At 47.7% G+C, this 18,848-nt stretch overlaps 1 protein-coding gene across 5 annotated transcripts in view; it reads left to right on the top strand.

Moving 5' to 3' along the window:
- Positions 1 to 17,983, top strand: part of NTN4 (netrin 4) — a 50,448-nt gene extending 32,465 nt beyond the window's left edge. For 4 of the 5 annotated variants that reach the window (XM_072865663.1, XM_072865678.1, XM_072865668.1 and 1 more), the window contains 7 exons: positions 574 to 700; positions 2,039 to 2,227; positions 8,504 to 8,720; positions 9,424 to 9,536; positions 10,708 to 10,776; positions 12,586 to 12,756; positions 16,266 to 17,982. In XM_072865663.1, the coding sequence (XP_072721764.1) occupies positions 574 to 700; positions 2,039 to 2,227; positions 8,504 to 8,720; positions 9,424 to 9,536; positions 10,708 to 10,776; positions 12,586 to 12,756; positions 16,266 to 16,402 (1,023 nt within the window). In that variant the 3' untranslated portion in view covers positions 16,403 to 17,982. Of the gene's footprint in view, positions 1 to 573; positions 701 to 2,038; positions 2,228 to 8,503; positions 8,721 to 9,423; positions 9,537 to 10,707; positions 10,777 to 12,585; positions 12,757 to 16,239 lie in introns of all 5 variants that reach the window. The other variant, XM_072865659.1, reaches the window with a different exon arrangement.
- The last annotated feature ends 865 nt before the right edge of the window (positions 17,984 to 18,848 follow it).

The following is an 18,848-nucleotide window of genomic DNA, read 5'->3' as shown; positions in this document are numbered from 1 at the left end:
TCCAAGTATAGTCACTCACGGTCTTTGTGCTATCCCTGGTTCTTCCTTTGTGGGACAAAAACTCTGCCTAGGATGAGTAGATATCTATGTTTCAGGGGGTTGAATTTCTTTTTTTCTCGTACTTATTTATGTTGTTGATGGCTGGGCACACAGAGCTGGGTGCTGAGGTTGTGAGTGCTATCCCTGCAGTGCTGCAGAGGTATATTTGTGTTTGGGAGGGAGAAAAAGAGAAAGGTTTTACAGTGTGTCCCAAGGATGCTTTGGATCTTCGCTTTTTTTAATCTCTCCTGGAAATTCATGCTGCAGCTGGAAACTCTCTGCTAAACATCCTTTAAGATCTCAAAAAAAAGGTGTGATTATACAGTACCATGACATGCAGATCCACAAATACTAATCTAATTGAAAACGTAACTGCAGACTATTTGTCTAGTTCAAGATACCAAGACAGACATTGTGCTGGCCCTCTTTCTAGTCTATAGCTGGTGCAGTATCTCCTGTACCTGGGCATTGCTCGTGCCCCAGAGACTCTTTGGGCTTTGCTGTGGGTGATCCTTGCTCTCTTTCCCCTACTAGGTCCATGGGAAATGCATGTGCAAGCACAACACAGCAGGGTCCCACTGCCAGCACTGCGCCCCGCTCTACAACGACCAGCCTTGGCAGGCTGCCGATGGCAAAACTGGAGCTCCCAAAGAGTGTCAGTGTAAGTAACCAGCTGGGAACGTGTCTCCAGAGCCTCTGCCAGAGCAAAATGTTTCCTCCTTGCGCACCTTTCTCCTGTGTTTCCAAGAGGCAGCAGATACTGGGGTGATGGGCAGGTGTTTGCTCAGCAAGTGCAGACCCAGTGCCACTCTCCCACCCAGTGCCCACCGCATGTTTATATGGTGGGGACAGCCCTGTTCACAAAGCTTCTTGCTTGGAAATCCTCATGAGACCACGTTGTCTGTTGGTGCAGCCTTTCTGTGGGATTGCATCTCCTTGAGATGTGGTCTTCTGTCGCAGGCAGACTGCAGCCTGCCAGGGTGCCTTGGAGGTGATGGAGGGCCAGCATTGTCCCCTCCATGGGCACCGCTGACAAACACGGGAGGTATGGCCTTCTGTTTGCAGGAGGTATAGCCTTCTGCTGCTGGATGTGGGCTCTGCTCAGCCCCCGGCTGCTGGGGGCAGGAGGAGCTGCAGGCTCTGGGGACGTTTGAGGATTATTTCTGCGGTGCCGGGGAGGGATGCTCGGGGTGAGTGCAGGCTGCAGGGGACCGCAGAGGTCACGAGGTGATCTGCTTTGGTAACAGCAGCAGTCTAGCCAGAAGGGTGCTGAGGATTAACTGCACCACCCCAGGAAGGTTTGCAGGCATGCTAAGCGCCGTCCTGCTGTGACTGCCATGTTGTCAACACTTAAGCTAGCATCAGCCTGCCAGTGTGGGCTGTGTACGGATGTACCTCGCTGCAGTACGGACGTTCCCCAAGGGAGTGACAGTGAGCCCCTGTTTCCACCAGCAGTATATGATGTGCAGGGGTTGGAACAGATCTTACTTGGCCCCTGACTTCAGGTGTGTGGGCATCCAGACTTCCTGCACTGCCAGCGCAGGGAAAGGGGGATGTTCACCCTCTCTCACGCACCTCCCCTCCACCTGCATTTTCCCTCTATCACTTGCAAGGAGCATCCTGACAGCACCCACGTGGCAGATGCTGTACAGGGCACTGCTGATTTCTAAAGCAGGGAGGGAAGGATTCAGCCCCAGCAGGACCAGTGAATGTGGGACGTCTCCCTGCACTGGCCTGACCATGCTGCTGCCCTTGTACTGGGAAAGCCATACTAGAAATGAAAGAGTTAAAGAAGTTATTTTTTTCTTAAATGTCACCTCTAGAGGTTGGGAAACATGGATGAAAATGTGATGATACTTCATGCATTTGAATGAATAACGGATTTATAGGTCAGGTCTCCCGTTCCAAAACGTGGTTTGGGTTTTTGTGTCTCTCTTCTATAGATCAACATCTTTCACTGCTTTAATGAGTCTTTCTGTTCCCTTTGGCTTTGTCTCAGCATGCAAGTGTAATGGGCATGCCGACACTTGTCATTTTGACATGGATGCGTGGCTGGCATCGGGCAATCGCAGCGGTGGCGTCTGCGACAACTGTCAGCACAACACGGAAGGGCAGCACTGCCAGCGCTGCAAGCCAGGCTTCTACCGGGACCTCAGGAAGCCCTTCTCTGCCCCGGATGCCTGCAAACGTAAGTCAGAGACCTTTTATTAGTAAAATGCTTCTGTTAAGTGGGAGGGCGTCAAAGGAAAGGTGAGATCTTCCTGCTTCTCCTTGGAGCAACCTTCTTGCTTCAGGGACAGGAAGTTCTTTGAATTCCCTTATTGATGCTGTTTGCAAAAAGCAATGGTGCGGTTTGCGGGGCAAAAGCCTGCAGATGCTGTTGACAAATCTGTCCTGAGGATGCCTGTAGCCTGGGGGCAGGGGAAGAGAGATGATTCATTGACTTTCTCCTGCTATTTTTGGAGAGCAAAAGCTGCATCATGTTTGCATGTTCTCCTTGTTTGGTGATTGCCACAACCCCAGAAGCAGGGTGCCTCAGCCAACAGGGGTGCAGCTGATAAATAACATCGCCCACCAGTGCGTGTTCGCAGCAGCAGCAGGTGGGTATGGAGGGAGAGACGGGAACACGAGTTAAGTGATATTCCAGAAGGTGTGACACCAAGGAGGCCAGGCCAAAGGCAATGACTTGGACACATGTGAAATTAAATATTTCTCAAGCAAAAGCAGTGATCCAAAAGCCACGCTCCCCAGGGACCACTGTGAGGATGATGACTCACCGTGGGGGACTCCGGATCCCCAAACCGCGCTGAGCACATTACCCTGGTCAGCTAAATACAGGGTGCAGGCATGCTCTCTGCTCTGCGCCTACAGCCACCCACTGGCTTCACCAGATTTCTCCTCACTGACCCAAATCTGGAGGAGGACCTTCATGGGAGGCAGAAAAAAATCTGACTGACACCCTGCTTGTGTCATTTGAGGGGACACTGAGCACATCTCCTGCCTCCAAAGGAGAAGTGCCTGCGTTTAAAGGAAGAGAAACCCTTCTGGGGTGGGGAGCTGCAACCGGGGCTGGGACGGTGTGTGCGGTTTCACTTTCATCTGCGGGGTCAGGAGGGGAATGACCGCTTTTGTCCCTCTCCCTCACTGTGCATCATCCTCGTGAGACTCCCTGTGGCCCCTCCAGGCTGTCACAGAAGTCCTTCTCCTCTTCACCTTTCACTCGTTGCAAGGAGGAACAGTAACAGCTGAACTCCCTGTGTTACAGCCCTGATTCCTTTTACAAAAACAGAATTGACCACAGTTCTCCATTACTTGGGTAAATAATTATTTCACTGCCGTAGTATGTACACAAATTTGTTTTTTAAACAGTGAATGTAATTACTTTTTAAAGTTCTTTTACCTGCTTGTGTACATTGAAGTCCCAAGTCTCATTCTCTGAAACATCAGATACTTTCCCTCCATAATTATTGCCAGAACTTTTGCAACAAACTTTTGCTTTGGAGTCTCATTAGTAAAAAAACAGATTTAAGTCTTGCACTTAGAGCCAAAGCAGGGGCTTGAGGGGTTTTTTCTAACTCTTATGGATTCAGCCTTGCTGATAAAATAACAACTGGGTTAGTTGACTCCTGCTAGATAATGCAGGATGAAAGACTGAAATAAATTCTGTATGGGACCCTCAAGCTCCAAAATGCGCTTTTACTGCAGTTGTGCTACATTCACTAGGATTGTAATTCCTGATGCTCCTTACGTGCCAGCTCCCATCAGGGAAGAGCACCTACTTTTCCGAGGCTATTGAAGCCAAGTCAAGCTTTGGCACTGATCTGAGTGTGGTCTTCTGGACACCTGAAAATAATGCCCTTCACCTTGGAGGTGGTAGGAGTGTCTGCCATCTCCTGCGACATCTCATGCAGCCCATCGAGGAGATGGAGTTTCACAAGGGACCCATTGTGGGGTTTTCCTCATGCCAAAAAACCCAGTCCAAATCCTGCGGCTGTTTGGACGGTCTGAGAGGGAGTCAAATGGCACCTCCTGGGCTGGCCAACATGGAGCCTCCTTCCTTGCAAAACCAGGTGGAAACAGAGGTCTCAGGACATATTGCTGCAAAACTTCCACGGGTCGAAGGGAAGGCTGCCAACAGCGTTCGTGTGCCTGTGTGCAAGTTAGACCAGCACCAATGAAGTCAGGCATTACATCACGTCATTAGCTATATGTTAGCCAAATCCCAGGAGACTTGATTAAAAAGTTTCTCCCAGCCCTTCTGGGCAGAAGGAAGCTGTGGAGATGAGATGATTAATGGGTATTTTTGTTGACGTAACAGCAGGCACAAATGCCGGTGCTCGGTCCTCTCAGCTTTCGGTATTCATCTCTAAATCACTGGCCCGTGGCATTCCACTTTCCACATTTTTCAGCTCCAAAAATGTGTGTCTGACATAAAGACTATAAATTTGTTTCTGTTACTCTTTAATGCAACAGTCCAGCCTCTTTATGGACCACTATGTATTCATGAACTCTGGTATTTAAAAGCGAAAAGTAACATATATTTGACAAGAACTGTAAGATAGCCTTGAGTACAGTGAGAAAAAGTCTACATTTATTTACTTTCTGCATTAAGTATATCTACTCTGTTTCTTTTTTTGGGGGAGGGTATTTATGAATTACAGAGCATGAAGTACTCAAGTATCTCAGGGAGACAACTTGCCCTGGCATAAACTAGGTTCCACAAAAATGTAGGGATTATCTGAATGCTTTCCTTCCAGAGACCCTATTGACACAAACACACAGATTATTTCTCTCTGGGCTTTTCAAACCCTCACAAATGCTCTCCTCCCTAAGACACCTTCACCGTTTCCCTTCTGGTCTCTGCTGCTGGGGCTGCTCCCTGCACCGGGGGACCCAGCATCTCATGGGGAGGCCGGCAGCTTGCAGGGCTGTAGCAAAAGACTAATGACTGTTAAATTAAATTATATAAGACCGATTACAGCCTATGCCTGGCACATTTCCAAGGACTGTGCCATGATCTGCAATAACAACGGGTGTGTGTGGTGCCCTGTTATTCTTTCCGGGGCGGCCATGGCGTTGCCTGCTTGCTTCTGGCTCAAGGCACCATTATTGCTCAACCGCAGGGTAGCATTGGAAATTTAAAAATACCAAGGTCAAAGTAAATAAAGGAGTTGTTAAGCCATAATCTTTAAGGATACTTTAAAGATTCTTGTAGTCGAAGAGCGTATATAATATTTGCTCAGGTGTAGGTGTGTACCCGATAAAATGAGACGTTCTGCCATTTAAAACAGCAATCTGATGACTCTTTCCCCTTGCCATACCTATCGATCCTTTTCTTTACGTCCCTCATGAATTTTTAAGCCTCAGCTACAGTACAATTGCAGACAATAAATCGGGGTTTATAATTGCCGAGGTTATTTTTGCTTTTAAACTGTAGGGTTTTGAGGGTAAATATTTGTCATTTCAAAAGGTTAGCTGGCAGCTGAAGAAACCACAACAGTATCACCAATCCAGGCTGGGGAAATCCAGCTCCACTGGAGTCCCACTCACTGGGTTTTGATCCCAATCAGCACATGCGACGCTGGGACAGGTGACTGTTAATTCATATGTGCGTGGAAGTCACGTGCAAAATATTGCTATGTAGTCCAGAGTGGTAAACTAGCATTTTAATGATGCTGCTTACAAATCAAAAAGAAAGCAACAAAGATCAAGCTTGTGGAAGGTTTCTCTTGGTCCCAGGCTAGTGGTGCCCAGCCAGCCCTTCTCTCACTGGACCTCCCGTGGCCGTGGAAACCCCTAGCCTCCATGGTGGGGTGGCCACGGCACATGAGAAGGCTTCGGCACACCGTCCCAAAGCCTCTCACTGAGAGTCTCACGCTCTGCGCCCATGTATCCACAACAAAGTGCCATCCAACACTATATGTAGCTGCTTTATCTGCTGCTCAGCTGCTCCTCTGACCTTCCTGGAGGTGGGTCTCCTACTACCTGTGCTAAAGTGAGGTGCAGATTGGGTGGAAGGAGGAAAACAGGGTCTAAAACCAACACCCAGCAGCAGCAGCCCATGAGGGAGCAGTAGCTGCAGCTGCCAAATGTTGTATAATTAGTCCTGCAGTCCTTTTCTTCCTGCCATTGCCATAGCATGGAAGCACTCGGTCCTGTTTTCATGCATTTCTTTCAAAGTTGGTACAATGCGCTCACATTTGAGCTCGAGAGTCTCATTTCTGTGCTCGGTGCCTAGTGATGGGCTGCATTTTATGTCTCTGCATTGCTCAGCACGTTCCCACTGCAGCACATCACAAAGGTTTACTGTGTTGTAACTTTGCCACCCAAAGCATCCAGATTAACGGCACTTAGTGTCATCTTGGACCTCCACCCAAGGTGCAAGACCAAAAAGCTTCAATTCACCAGCTGCCAATGGAAAGCAGGTCAGTGCCTTGGTAGCTCATAGGGGAGCAGCCAGGAAAGACGGGGTCCATGGAGGTGGGTGCGCAGCCCTTGTAGAAATGACCAACCTTTACAACACATCTCTTTGCAGCTTTTATTAAAAAGTATAGCCAACTACATTCTCATTTTTAATTGCCATTTTAATTGCCTATGAGCTTGCTGCTGTATTTTTCATAACAGCCTTTGTAAATTTAATATTCTTGCCTCACCATGGTGTTGCCACTGCCATTAAATTTTCCATTAGGAAAAAAATTGTGTGAAAGCATTATCTAAACCATAAAAAGTTCCATCCCCAATAGAGTTGGGCGTAAAACTGAGCTGAAACCCAACTGAAACAGGACGAAATTTCTCTCTGAGCAGTGGGTTTAGCTCACTGACTGCAGGAGAATAGAAGAGCTTTAAGTGCTTGATATTTCCCCCGAAGGGGCTGAAGAATGCCAGAAATACCCACCACATCTAGTAGGAAAAGAGAGCAGTTGGCTACATGCGTCAGGTGTAAAACACTTCACAGACTTCAGGAGAAAGGTATGTGAGTCTCGGCGAGCCCTGTTGAAAACTATGCTATTAAAGGTACTGGAGTTCACTGCCTGCAGCTAGTTATGCAGTTTGTGGAGAGGCTTTCTAATCTTTTAATTTTATATAATTATATTTGTTTGGGAATGGAAAGGGTGGGGAAAATTTGGGGATTACTTTGGCAAAGATTTTGGAATTGTAGTCGCCTCTAAGTTAACTGCCAATATTAATCTATCCTTTAATATTTTGAAACAACACTCCAGGTATGTCAAATCCTTGAAACCACAAAAATGTTGTCAGAGCAAAATTAAATGTATGTGCACAGCAAAAAGTATTTTAAGAAAAAGAAAGGTTGTTTTGCATGCAGTGGCTTTTCTGCTTTATTGCCTTCACAGCTGCAAAAAAAAAATATTCATATTAGAATTCAGTGAAAATTTTCCCTCCAAACAAAATTTTCTCAGGAAATCCAATTTTTGTGTAAAGGGAGTTTTGGACAAAAGTCTTTCAGCAGGTAATTTTTTGCCATAATGCACAAGGCTGACCATAACACGTCCTGGTCAGAGAACCAGACCCTGAGGGAAGGAGAAACTGGTCCCTCAGGGCACCGCGTTGCCTGCTGGCCAGGCCAAATGGTCGGAGGTTTGGTTCACACTTTTGATAACTATATTCCTGATCTTTGAAAAGATTAACATATTTGGGGGGAAAAAGATTGTAGTCTTGCAACAGACACAAATTACATTTATGCAAAAACAAATCCTAAGAACTATGCAAGGAAAACTTCACACCACCTATTTTAGGGCATCCTTTCTGATTTGTGAGAATGGCCATTTTTCCCAGTGTGTCCCAGTACGCTTCCAGTGCATCGTTCTGCTGCAAGGGGCTGTGGGGGAGGAAAAAAGAGCAGCTGGCGTTTCTGACATGCACTCTGCAAACCCATGTCCTGGAGTATATGCAAAAGTATACCTCTGAGCCGTCGGTGCCCTCACTTGGTTTTTTTAAGGTTTTGAAACGATGGCTTTAGAAGAAAATCAGACAGAGACAGAGGGGTACTTTTTGCTCAGCCTCCACTTTAATTAAAATGACTGTTCTGAGGGGTTTTTTTAACCTTCTGGATGCAAGACAGTTGTTACTACTTTAGAAAGCTCTGATTCATTTTTGCAATGAAGCACCCACAGCTGCTTAAACATCATTGTGAGCCAGGCACATCCCTGGGTACTTGGCTGGACTGGGGTCCAGACGCTATAAGGAAAGTAATAAAGGCCTGTTTGGCAAGACATAATGCAAAACCAAGGTAGGCTGACTAATTAAGATACCTCACGGAAGTTAAAGTCATACGGTTTCTAAAGGGAGATTCTGGTCAGATTTATACGGGCAAGAGGAAAAAAAAGCCCAGAAACATCACTGTCCCTAGGCAGAGCAGCAGTTTCGCAGGCATCTCCTGCGCCTTCATCCCGCAGAGCTTTTGCACTTACAGATGCTCTCTCTTCCCCCATGGTGTCCCCTGCAGCCTGCTCCTGCCACCCCCTGGGATCGGCCGCGCTCCCCCTGGGTCCCCGCACCTTCTGCGACCCCAGCACCGGCGACTGCCCCTGCAAGCCCGGTGTGGCGGGGCCCCGCTGCGACCGCTGCCTCCCTGGCTACTGGGGCTTCGGTGCCTACGGCTGCCGCCCCTGCGACTGCGCCCACAGCTGCGACCCCCGCACCGGCGACTGCCGCAGCAGCAGGTGAGTTGGGGGTCCCGGCCACCCCCCCCAGCCTCAGCAATCCCCCCGCGATCTCCATCCCAGGAACGGCACTGCTCCGACCTGATTTATGGATGGCACACGGTCTGAAAAATATCCATTATATAAAATATTTGGGGTTTGGTATGGTCAGGAATTGGGGATGGAGTGGGAGCTGAGGCTGCAGTTCACCTGGGTGCCTGGCACACTGTAGTAGGGCACCAGCAAGGTTGGATTATTGGCTCTCGGTGCTGGTGTTAATGCATGGAGTGTTTTCCATAAGCTTCACCGTTGCTTCCTCTCCATGAGCAAAATGTGAGCCCTGGGGAGATCAGAGCAAGATTAAAGGTTAATCTTGTTCTGTTGCAACTCAGCTTGCATTGACTGCGCTGGACTTAGAGTCAGGCTCTGACTTTTAGAAGACAGCACATTTTAATAATAACCAACTCTCTGGATCTTATATGTTGCTTTTTATTACCATGCTGGGGATATTTATAGCATATAAACCCCTATAAAGCATTTTAAACCCAAAATGGATTCATGACCCACTCTGACAACACCCAACCTGTTCACTTTCCAAAACTGCCCCTTGCGTTTAACACCACCAAGACGTGCAGTCACGTTGCGCCTGGAGGACGGGTTGGTAGTGGCCCTGCTTTCCGCCGGCTCCAGGGGAAGGCTGACCATCTCCCTTTCCCCCCAACAGCTTGGACGTGACCTGGCACCACGAAGCACCTCCTTTCCAGGCAGTGCTCAACGAGAGCGAGCCTGCCTGGGGCTGGGAGGACGAGCAGGGCTTCTCAGCACTCCGGCACTCCGGTAGGACAGCGGTTTCGCATGTGTTTCCCTGCCCCATCCCTCCTGCCAACAGCCGGCACGGATACACTCTTCTCCACTTGCTTGTAATTAGTGCCCTGGCAGTTGCAGGAGGAGATGGACATTCCCCCTTTAATGTCCTGTGCGACCACCTCCTTCCCCGCCATGAGCTGGAGGAGCCTTGTGGCTTGTCCCATCAATGTGAGGACGTGCAAACCCTTTAGGAAGATGCTCCACACTGAAAGCCTGCACCCAGCATTTAGCTGTCGGTAAGGCAAGAGTTGCCTGCCTGAATTTGCAGCCCCAGCTCTGAATTTCAAGGCTGAACACTCTCTTTATTTTGTCCATCATGTTTTAAATGTGTCTTTGTATTCACTAGAACTATTACATGTTGGACAAACCAGCAACTTTATTTAGAGGGTGGTTTTTGCCACTTCACGGGCAGGGAATTGGCAATTTCCAAATAAAAATTTATTTCCCCAATACCCGCAACAATTTTGTCATCAATTGCAGCTTACAGTGCAATTTGAGATTGCCTAGCATTTCAGCTATGTTTTCAGCTGGGGAAGTTGTTTCCCCCCCAGTCTGGAGGAGGCAGGTGCTGTGTGAGGTTGCTGCGAGGCAGTTTGTCCCCATGGTGCAGCGTCAAGCCGTCCTCCCTTGCAATCGCTGCATGCAAGCAGGCAAGCGTCATTTCCTCCACTTTCAGAAAGTGGCATGATAAAATCTCGAAGATACAATAATTGGGTTAATTGAGGGGAAAGCTCCATCATTTGTCTGGGCAACTTCATTTTAAACGTAAATAAGTATATCATGTTATTCTTTGTTCTAAGATCACGGAAGTCATTAATCTGCCTTAACCTCTGCAACATTTCCTTTTAAAATTTTGTCTGGTACATTACAGTGTGGAAAATACCGCGGGGAAAGATATGCGTGTTATTTGCATCCCAAGGCAAAATAATAAGGCCTTTGTTTCCCTTCTCTTCAAATTGTAAACAAGGAATAATTGCCCTTGGACTAAGATTGTATATTCAGCCTGGATCTGAAAATAGGGCTTTTTTTTCACGGGGCATATGGACCACGTGAAAACCTCTGGGAGGTCCCAGGCTCTGCTCACAAAGGCTCCCGTCTTTAAGTACAATCCACAGCTGTTTGCTTCCTTCTCTTTCCCCAGGTAAATGCGAATGTAAAGAGCAAGTCTTAGGGAACCCCAAGGTCTTCTGCGGGATGAAATACACCTACGGTGAGTTTTGGGTGAGGTGGCAGGGGCGTAAAGGGAGGTGCTGCGAGGCCATGCAAGAGCGTGAAGCGTGAGAGGTGCTGCTGTGTGCACCCCTCCATCCCTGCAAACCCATGGGCTACTTAGTCTGGGGGCAGATCTTTGACCTTTCCAAAATGTATAGATATCATGGTGCCAAGTCAAGGTGGGTGAAGCGTCTTCCTCTGTTACCCACCTCTCTTGCTACCAAAATACTCTTGTGCCAAAATCATGGGAGGACAAGAGCTGGAAGGGTCCCTAAGAGGTTGTCTAGGTCGAAGACAGACTGGAAAGCACTGTTACCAAAAACAGGTCACTAAAACTCTGTCTGTAGACTAGGTGCCCCAAGAACAGTCTAGAAATCACTAAATCTGAATTACACTGAATATAAGGAGGGACAGTGATCACCACACAAGCCACTACATGGAGAAAATGGCTCTGGCAGCTACTGGGAGCTTCCCCCTGTCAGCAAAGCTCAGCTGTTGCAATGGGGTGATGTATATCATCTATGTGTTTATTGGATTTAAATGAATGAGAGGAGGCACTTTGTTTCCCAAGACCTCTCCGGTGTGAACCGCCTCCTTCATACCACAGCAGAGCAAGGACTGCTCTGTGTAGCACTCCCTTCCTTCCCAGTCTTCCAAGGGTCTCTTGCACCTGTTTCATCTCACACTGAAGTTGAAAATGCACAGAGAGATAACCCCTGCCTCTGCAGGCTGCGGAGCAACCCACAAAGGGAAGTTCAAGGGGCCGCCCTGAAATATAGCCCTGGCTTAGCGATATTAGGAAAAAATCTGATTCTGCTTTGCTTTGCTCCCTGGCTGTGATAGTGACTGTGTTTAATCTTGCAAAAGATAAGAAATTTTAAAAAAAGTCACAAAAACCCCAAGTTCATAAATCTTATCTAAAGTGCACTCAGGCTTCCCACCCTTTCATCACTCAACGTGCAAAGGTGTCAGCTAAACTGGAGAGACAGATGAATTACGGGGCTCATCAGGAGCTTCAGGAGGCCATACTGTAGGAGGAGAGGTTTCCCTGAGCTTTGAAACCTGCAGCGCTGAATAAAGCACCACGGTATGGCGATACCTACCAGTGTAGGCATCAGCGCAGTCGGGAGGAGGCTCACGCATGGGACCTGAGCCCTGAGCCTCCACCGCACAGGGGCTCAGCAGGTGGGATACCAGGCGGCAGGGGTGTGCCTGTGGGTATCTGTGAGCTCAAAATACTCCACAATTTGCCTCAGCCCCCACCAACATCTCAGTCTCTGCCCCTGCATGTGGATTTGGCAGTTCTGCAAAGCGGGAGGACTGGCAGCAGGAGTGCTCACCAGGGTGGGATGGGTGCAGCCCCTCATGCCCCTGCCTGCTGCCTGGCCTGCCCAGGCCAAGGCCAGCAAAGCCTCCAGGTCCATCCCTAAAAGCAAGACTTTCCACTTGATTTCCAAAAGTGCTAAGGAAGCCAAAGTCTTTGCTGAGCTCCGGGAGAAAATGGGGCCCTCACAAGTTTTGAAAATCAAGTCATTGGACCTCTCCCGCTGCCCACATGGCAGGGCCAGGGCCGTGGCCAAACCAACCGGCAGCGTTTCTGCCCATAGGTATGGGGACGTATGCGCCTTCCCAGCGGCCGCGCTGACCCCGGGCTCCCCAGCAAGGAGCATTGGGCTAACTCCACTGTAGCGAAGTAATTGTCCTCACTGCTTCACCCAGACACCTGCATTAGACCAAAAAAAAAAAAAACCAAAAGAGCACTGTAAATAGTTTATATATTCCTGGTTTTGAATTCATGTCTTCCCAGTGATCAAGACAAAGATATTGTCAGCTCATGACAAAGGCTCCCATGCAGAAGTCAATGTGAAGATCAAGAAAGTCTTGAAATCTACAAAGCTGAAGATCCTCCGGGGCAAGAGGACACTCTACCCTGAATCCTGGACTAACAGAGGCTGCACTTGTCCCATCCTCAATCCCGGTAGGTTTGACTCCCTGAACAGTACATCCCCACCACATTTACACAGATTTCATTCCCACCCCTCCATCCCATCATGGCAATGAGCTGAGATTGCAGCCCAGTGTTGATTAAATTATTGGCTGTTACCTCATTTGGATTCCAACAGCAATCTCCATCAAATTTGAATTTTGTAGAGAAAAACTTGGTTCATTCTATGGACTTTCAAACATGCATTTCTCTTTATGAAGCATAATAACAGTCTTACAGCTTTATCAGTCTCAGTCTGTTCCCAGAGGGAGGGAGGTGCATATCACGCCACAACTACATGACATATCTTTTCAAAACTAATGCTAATTTGAATCCATAAAAACACATTTAAATCTAATTTGAGTCATGACATTGTACTGAAGTTTTAATGTGAACTCAGGGGAAGGTGTCTTTTTGAAAGTAACACTAATTTGCACCTACAAGATTTGGAAGAGATTCTCTTACGCAGTGAGAGGGCAGCTTTGGCTTCACAGTTTTTTTCTCACCTTCTTTCACTGAAATGGAGTATAACCAGTGGTGGCTGAACAGTGCATGCCGTCTCCGGTACGGACGAGGAGATGCAGACTCAGGGTTTTCTTCAATAGAGCAAAACTAAGCTCCAGCTGACACACCTTTCTTTACAACTCCGAGATAAACCAACAGTTACCAACTAATTCAGATAAAGGGGTTTCTTTCCGTAAGGCGCACACATCACTTGGAAATCACCAATCGAAATGTCGACTTCAGTGCTGAAACGTCCCTTACGTGTGCAGCGGTAGGAATTTCCTTTGGGGGGAAAGGGCTGTCTGCAAGGCTGTGTCACGCAGAAAGGTTATTCATTGATGAGGTGTTTGCAGTCTTCTTTCATCTCCACCAGAGTGACCATCTTTGGCTTTGAAGGCAAGCTGCCGTGATAGCACAGCTGTAGTCAGGAAGTCTTGTCAGGTGCAAGGGTCGGATGAATCAGCAGCGTTAGGCAGGACTTTGCTGTTTAAGCACAGTAAGAGTTTAGATACTGGTAAAACACCATAAATCTATAATTAAACAGATACAGGTGTTTTATTTTTCCCTATGCAATGCAAACGCAAGCAAGAAAGCCTTAATATGAACCTGGAGGAATGCTGTGGAAGCTGCCAGACACTGATAGTGCAGGGCAGCTCTGCACCTGACGTGCAGCTTTGAGACTCCACTAACCTCAGAGTAGCTTCACTGATTTTCCCCAGCAGAGGAAAAGACAGCGTTAATCACAGCATCTATGAAGATCTCTTGCACATCAGCAGAAGGGTGGAGGTGCAATTGTCTTTAGGGACAATCCAGGCGTCTGACACATTGGGTGTTACCCCCTTGCCAGCTCTCATGATCTACACTGCAAAGCTTGGTGTTTTCTTGAAGTGCAGCTGCTGGAGTCCCACGAGTATAAATTAATCTCAGATTTCATATTGGAAAGAAGTTGTGAAGTTTCGTCCTAACAGGAAACTTGAAAACATCAACTGAATGCATCTTTACAATTCAGTCATTTCAAAGTGGAAAAAAAGGATCCCAAATATTTTTTAAAATTTCATTATTTTCTTTAGCTACCACATTCATTTCTGGATGGTCAGCAATACTATGTTAGCAGATTTAACCCTCTATCAGCGTAAGAACTTATGACCTCCAGATGAATAAACCAACAACAGACAGATAAAAAGCCAAGCTGACATAAAACAATTTCCTGACATATAGCTATAATGGAAACTCTAAGCATTTGTCAAATCTCCATGCGCTATTTTCAGATTATAAATGTGCTTAAGTTCATACAAGAAGATTTTTCACTACCCTTGCACACCTTCTCCTGTGGACGCACCCACAGAGGCAGGCTGGACTTCTGGTGGGACACCGAGCTGAAAGGTTTAAAGGTCTCAGCTGTCTGCAAGGGAACAGGAGCCCTTCCCCTCCTCGGCTCTGCCAAGCACAGACACAAATAAGCAGAGAGCTGCCTGCCAGCAACACAGGGCAAAACTCGCAGCCTCAAGTCCTGGCTTGCGGCATCTCAGTCATTCGATTCCTTTTATTTTTACACTTCTGTAACGTCTGGTTGAAAATCTAGAAAACCATACTGAATCAGCAACCACAGCAATATTTGCTTGCTCTCTGAGGATGCATGCCACATTTCTCTCTCAAAGGAGATAGATTTAGGAGCCCTTGGAGAATGATGTTTATAACAGCAGGCTTGACATGGCCAAAACGAACGTCTTGCAAAGGGTGATACTGCCATACACGTATCCTGTGTTTACTTGGCAGAAGAGAGGATGTGTGTGCCCAAAAACTCAGATGAAGTAGATAACAAATTGTATTGAATTAAAGAAAAACATGCTTGACCTGTAACTAGGGGACACTCTCCCTTTATTCTGAACTACAAAATGAAAACCCAAGAAAACATGAGCGTACTCCCCGCTGTGGCCAGGATGGAGTGGGGCGACCGAGAGCACTGGGGGACACCCATCTCCCCCAGGCTAGTTCGTACCACTGTGTGGTCCTCCCCAGACCAGTGCGAGGAGGAGGGGGCTACAGGGGGGGTCTCATGCTTGCTGTACCCCAAGCGTGCTGCAGGAGGATGCTGGCCCTGGCAGGGAGCTCCTCCTGCCACGGGAGGAATTATCCTCGTTGTTATCCTGGTTCACAGCACGTTCGTGGTCCATTTAGGCTGTTGGGATCTGTGGCAGTGTTTCTTTAGCTAATTCAAGCCAAAGGCTTCGCCCCGTCCTCCGGCTTAGCAGTTATTGCCTGGCTCCAAGCGCTCTTTGAGTCGTGCCCTGAAAGCCAGGCATGGACCTGGATGCCCGGGGCAAGCCTTGCGGTGGGGTGCTATGGGGCTGCGCTCCAGCCCTTTCTGGCACCTTCTGGACACGAGGCGAAGCTTCGCCAGATGCTGCTGTCATGTCTCTAAAACATCTGGTGGAGGCAGAACTTAATGCAGCTCTTTTCAGCGTGACTGCCATCCCCTCAGGCTCTTCTGGGGTGCTCATGCCAGCAAATCTAGTATTGCCTCTCGGCAGGGTCCAGCGTGCCTTTGCCTGCAAGGGGGCACTGGCCATTTTGAGCAAGACACCAGCACTGGGCCATCCTGTGCTGTCATTGCTGGAATGTGCCAAACCGACTCATTTCCAGGCCCAGGTATATTCAGGGAGGGGTGAGGCAGGTGGCTGCCAAATGAAGGTAATAGCAGTTCCCAAATGAGGTATAAAAACTTGTAGAGGTATTAAAACTTCCATTTATATTTAGAAGCTAACAAAATCAAAGTTTGTACACTGCATCTCACTGACAGATGCTCCACAGGGGTCATTTTTCCATAGATATAGATAGAGTTATACATATACAGATATATGAGAGAATCAACATGTATAAATATTTCTTCATATAAGTGCTTTTTTACATGAGACTAGGTATCCAGGCTGACTTTGCAGTGTCAATAGGCCTCTTAATTGTAGTGCTGTGCAGTCCCTGACTGCTTTGCTGGTTTGCAGGCTTGGAGTACCTCGTGGCAGGACACGAGGATGTCCGAATGGGCAGACTCATCGTCAACATGAAGAGTTTTGTCCATCAGTGGAAGTCGGCTCTCGGAAGAAAGGTCCTGGAGATTTTGAAAAGAGACTGCAACTAGAGGTGCACGACTGGCTAGGGCATTTCTTTATGCACAAAATGCAACAGCCTTCACAGAGAGAAGACCTCTAGGATGAAAACTGGAATGTAAGAAAATAGTGCCAAAACGTGTAGCGAGGCGTTCAGAGTTGTAGGCGCTGTCTAATTTAACCCTTCCTAGCCAATGTTCATTCACTTGCCTGTAGCTTCCTTGCCAGGGGCTTGCCTGAGCCCAGCTCATCATTACATTGAGGGAAACAAAAGGAAGGACGGACGCTTGTCTTGCTCCAGTGCGATGTTGGAGCAACTCCTATGAAGCCACTGATCGCCCCAGACTAAATTGCCACCCTAGAGAGGGAAAGCATGCCCACAAGCTACAGCTGAGAAGCAAAACACCGCTGCCAGTGCCGCCAGCACGGATCCTGAGTGACTTCCAGAGGCTCCCAGAGGATGCTGTGGGGAAGGCGACGGCTGCAGCAGCTCTTTAGATCACTCTTTAGAAACACCCCCTCGGGTTAGGACACAGCACCCGTCAAAGAGAATCGGGCACCGCGTGCTTTTAACCTGGTCACTCTGCTGAAGGTTTCAGGGGCTACATTCTCTGCCAGTGCTGGTGAGGATGGAGCTGCTGGAGTGAATCGAATCCCTCTGCCTTGGCACAAGCGCGGCGCGAGGCGGAGGCCAGCTCTCCACCCACCGCACGGCCGCAGAGAAGAGCTGGGTCTGGAGGATGCAGTGTCTCTGAGCTTTTGTCCTTGAAGTGTTAAAAAACGAACCTAGCCCTAGTGTAAATATTTCATTGTATAAAGCACTTTACTACCTGCCACTTCACAGTGCAGGAAGTCTAATTGTGTTGGGGAAAGAAGAGGTTGAAGGTGGCACGTGCTCCCTGAAACAGAAGCACTCCTGAAGACCCCCCTATTTGGATGGTGTTAACAGTATAAAGGGAATGGCCAGCCTGGCACTGGCCACTCAGAGTATCTGAGGATACAATCTGAAAGATAAAGTATTTGCACTGAAGTCCCAGCTTCAGACCAGCACTTGGGCCCCGTGGGCAGGACTCCAGCAAGACTTCGCAAGCAGTGTGAGAAGAAGAAGAGACTTTGAGACAAAAAAATGCAATTGCCAGAGGAGAAAAACTCTGCCTGCAGGAAAAGGAGTGGATGCGGAGAACGGAAAGGACTCGCATTCACATATCACAACCCAGCAATTCATGGTGGTCCTGGAGTTTATTTTATTTTTATGTTAGTATTTAAAACTGAACATTTTATTTGTTTTCTTTTGTGTTATTGTTTGCAATATATACGGCCATTATACTTCCTCATTAACACCAGTATGGAATATAGCACAGTTTACTGCAGTTTTCAGCACTAAAATATATCTTTCCTGTAAAGCATCTTTAAACCACATTGCATAGAGTGTATTTTGTTCATGAGTGTGAGGGGAAAAAAAAGGAAGACGTACAATACCAGAAAAGTCACGAGTCTACCAATCTGCTTTACATATGTATTTTTCTTTCAAGGTCCTGTGGACTCACAAAAAAAATGATACTATTTTGGTAATTTGTTTTTATATCTCATGTATGTAATAAATATAATATGATTTCAACATCTTCATCTCCTGTTACTGCTTATGCCACTGGCAATGCACTCTTCGTGCCTGCACTAGAGAGCACAGCGAAGATGGAGCTGGGTAGGGAGAAGCTGCCATGAGGGATATTTTCCTCTCTGGAGGATAATATTCACCATGTGGTAAAAAGCCAAGTAGCATGGATGGCTCACAGAAATCCCATTTCACCTCTGTTTTGGGAAGTTTATAAGCTTTTCTGGTGAGAAGGGGAATTGTACCTAAATATTTCCAAAGCTGGCCAGATCCTTGCATCCACACAGGCCTGATGGCTGAGCTGCAGAGGAGTTACCCATAAAAAGCAAGCCAGGGATGGTGGAAATCAGGCTCACTCCCTACATTTGAAACATTTGAAACTGTAAAGGGAAAAAAAAAAGGCTGTGGGAAATGAGTGCTGTGGCAAAAGGTCTATAAAAACACCGCAGAGTGAAGTCAATCATCAGAAATGAGCAGCCAGGGGGTCAAGGCGTAACCCGCAGCGTGGGCAGCACCTCCCCGGGTGGGCGGTTAATCAGTGACTGCCGGGGCACCACGCTGCCGTAGCACCCATCTCCCCGGCGGCTGGACGAGAGGGCAGGGAAAGGCTCCTCCTGTAGTGATACTTGGAGACTAAAAGCCTCCAGTATCTCCATTTCGATTTAAAACTTTGCAGTTCAACCTGCTTGACGTATCTCTTGCTTAATTTTATTTTAATGCAATTAAAACTACATTTGCAATGGCTAGTTGGTTAATGCGGCATCGTGAAAGCTGGAGGGTGTGGGCGGAGAGGCTTGCAGTCCCAGCCAGCTCAAGCGCTGCTAGGATCTGGGATGGCTCCAGCAGTGGATGCTGCTTATGGCACC

The sequence above is a fragment of the Ciconia boyciana genome, chromosome 1 (assembly GCF_034638445.1).
Source record: "Ciconia boyciana chromosome 1, ASM3463844v1, whole genome shotgun sequence".
Lineage (NCBI taxonomy): Eukaryota > Metazoa > Chordata > Aves > Ciconiiformes > Ciconiidae > Ciconia > Ciconia boyciana.
The sequence above is the reverse complement of the archived record's forward strand: the minus strand, read 5'-3'. Positions and strand labels throughout refer to the sequence as shown.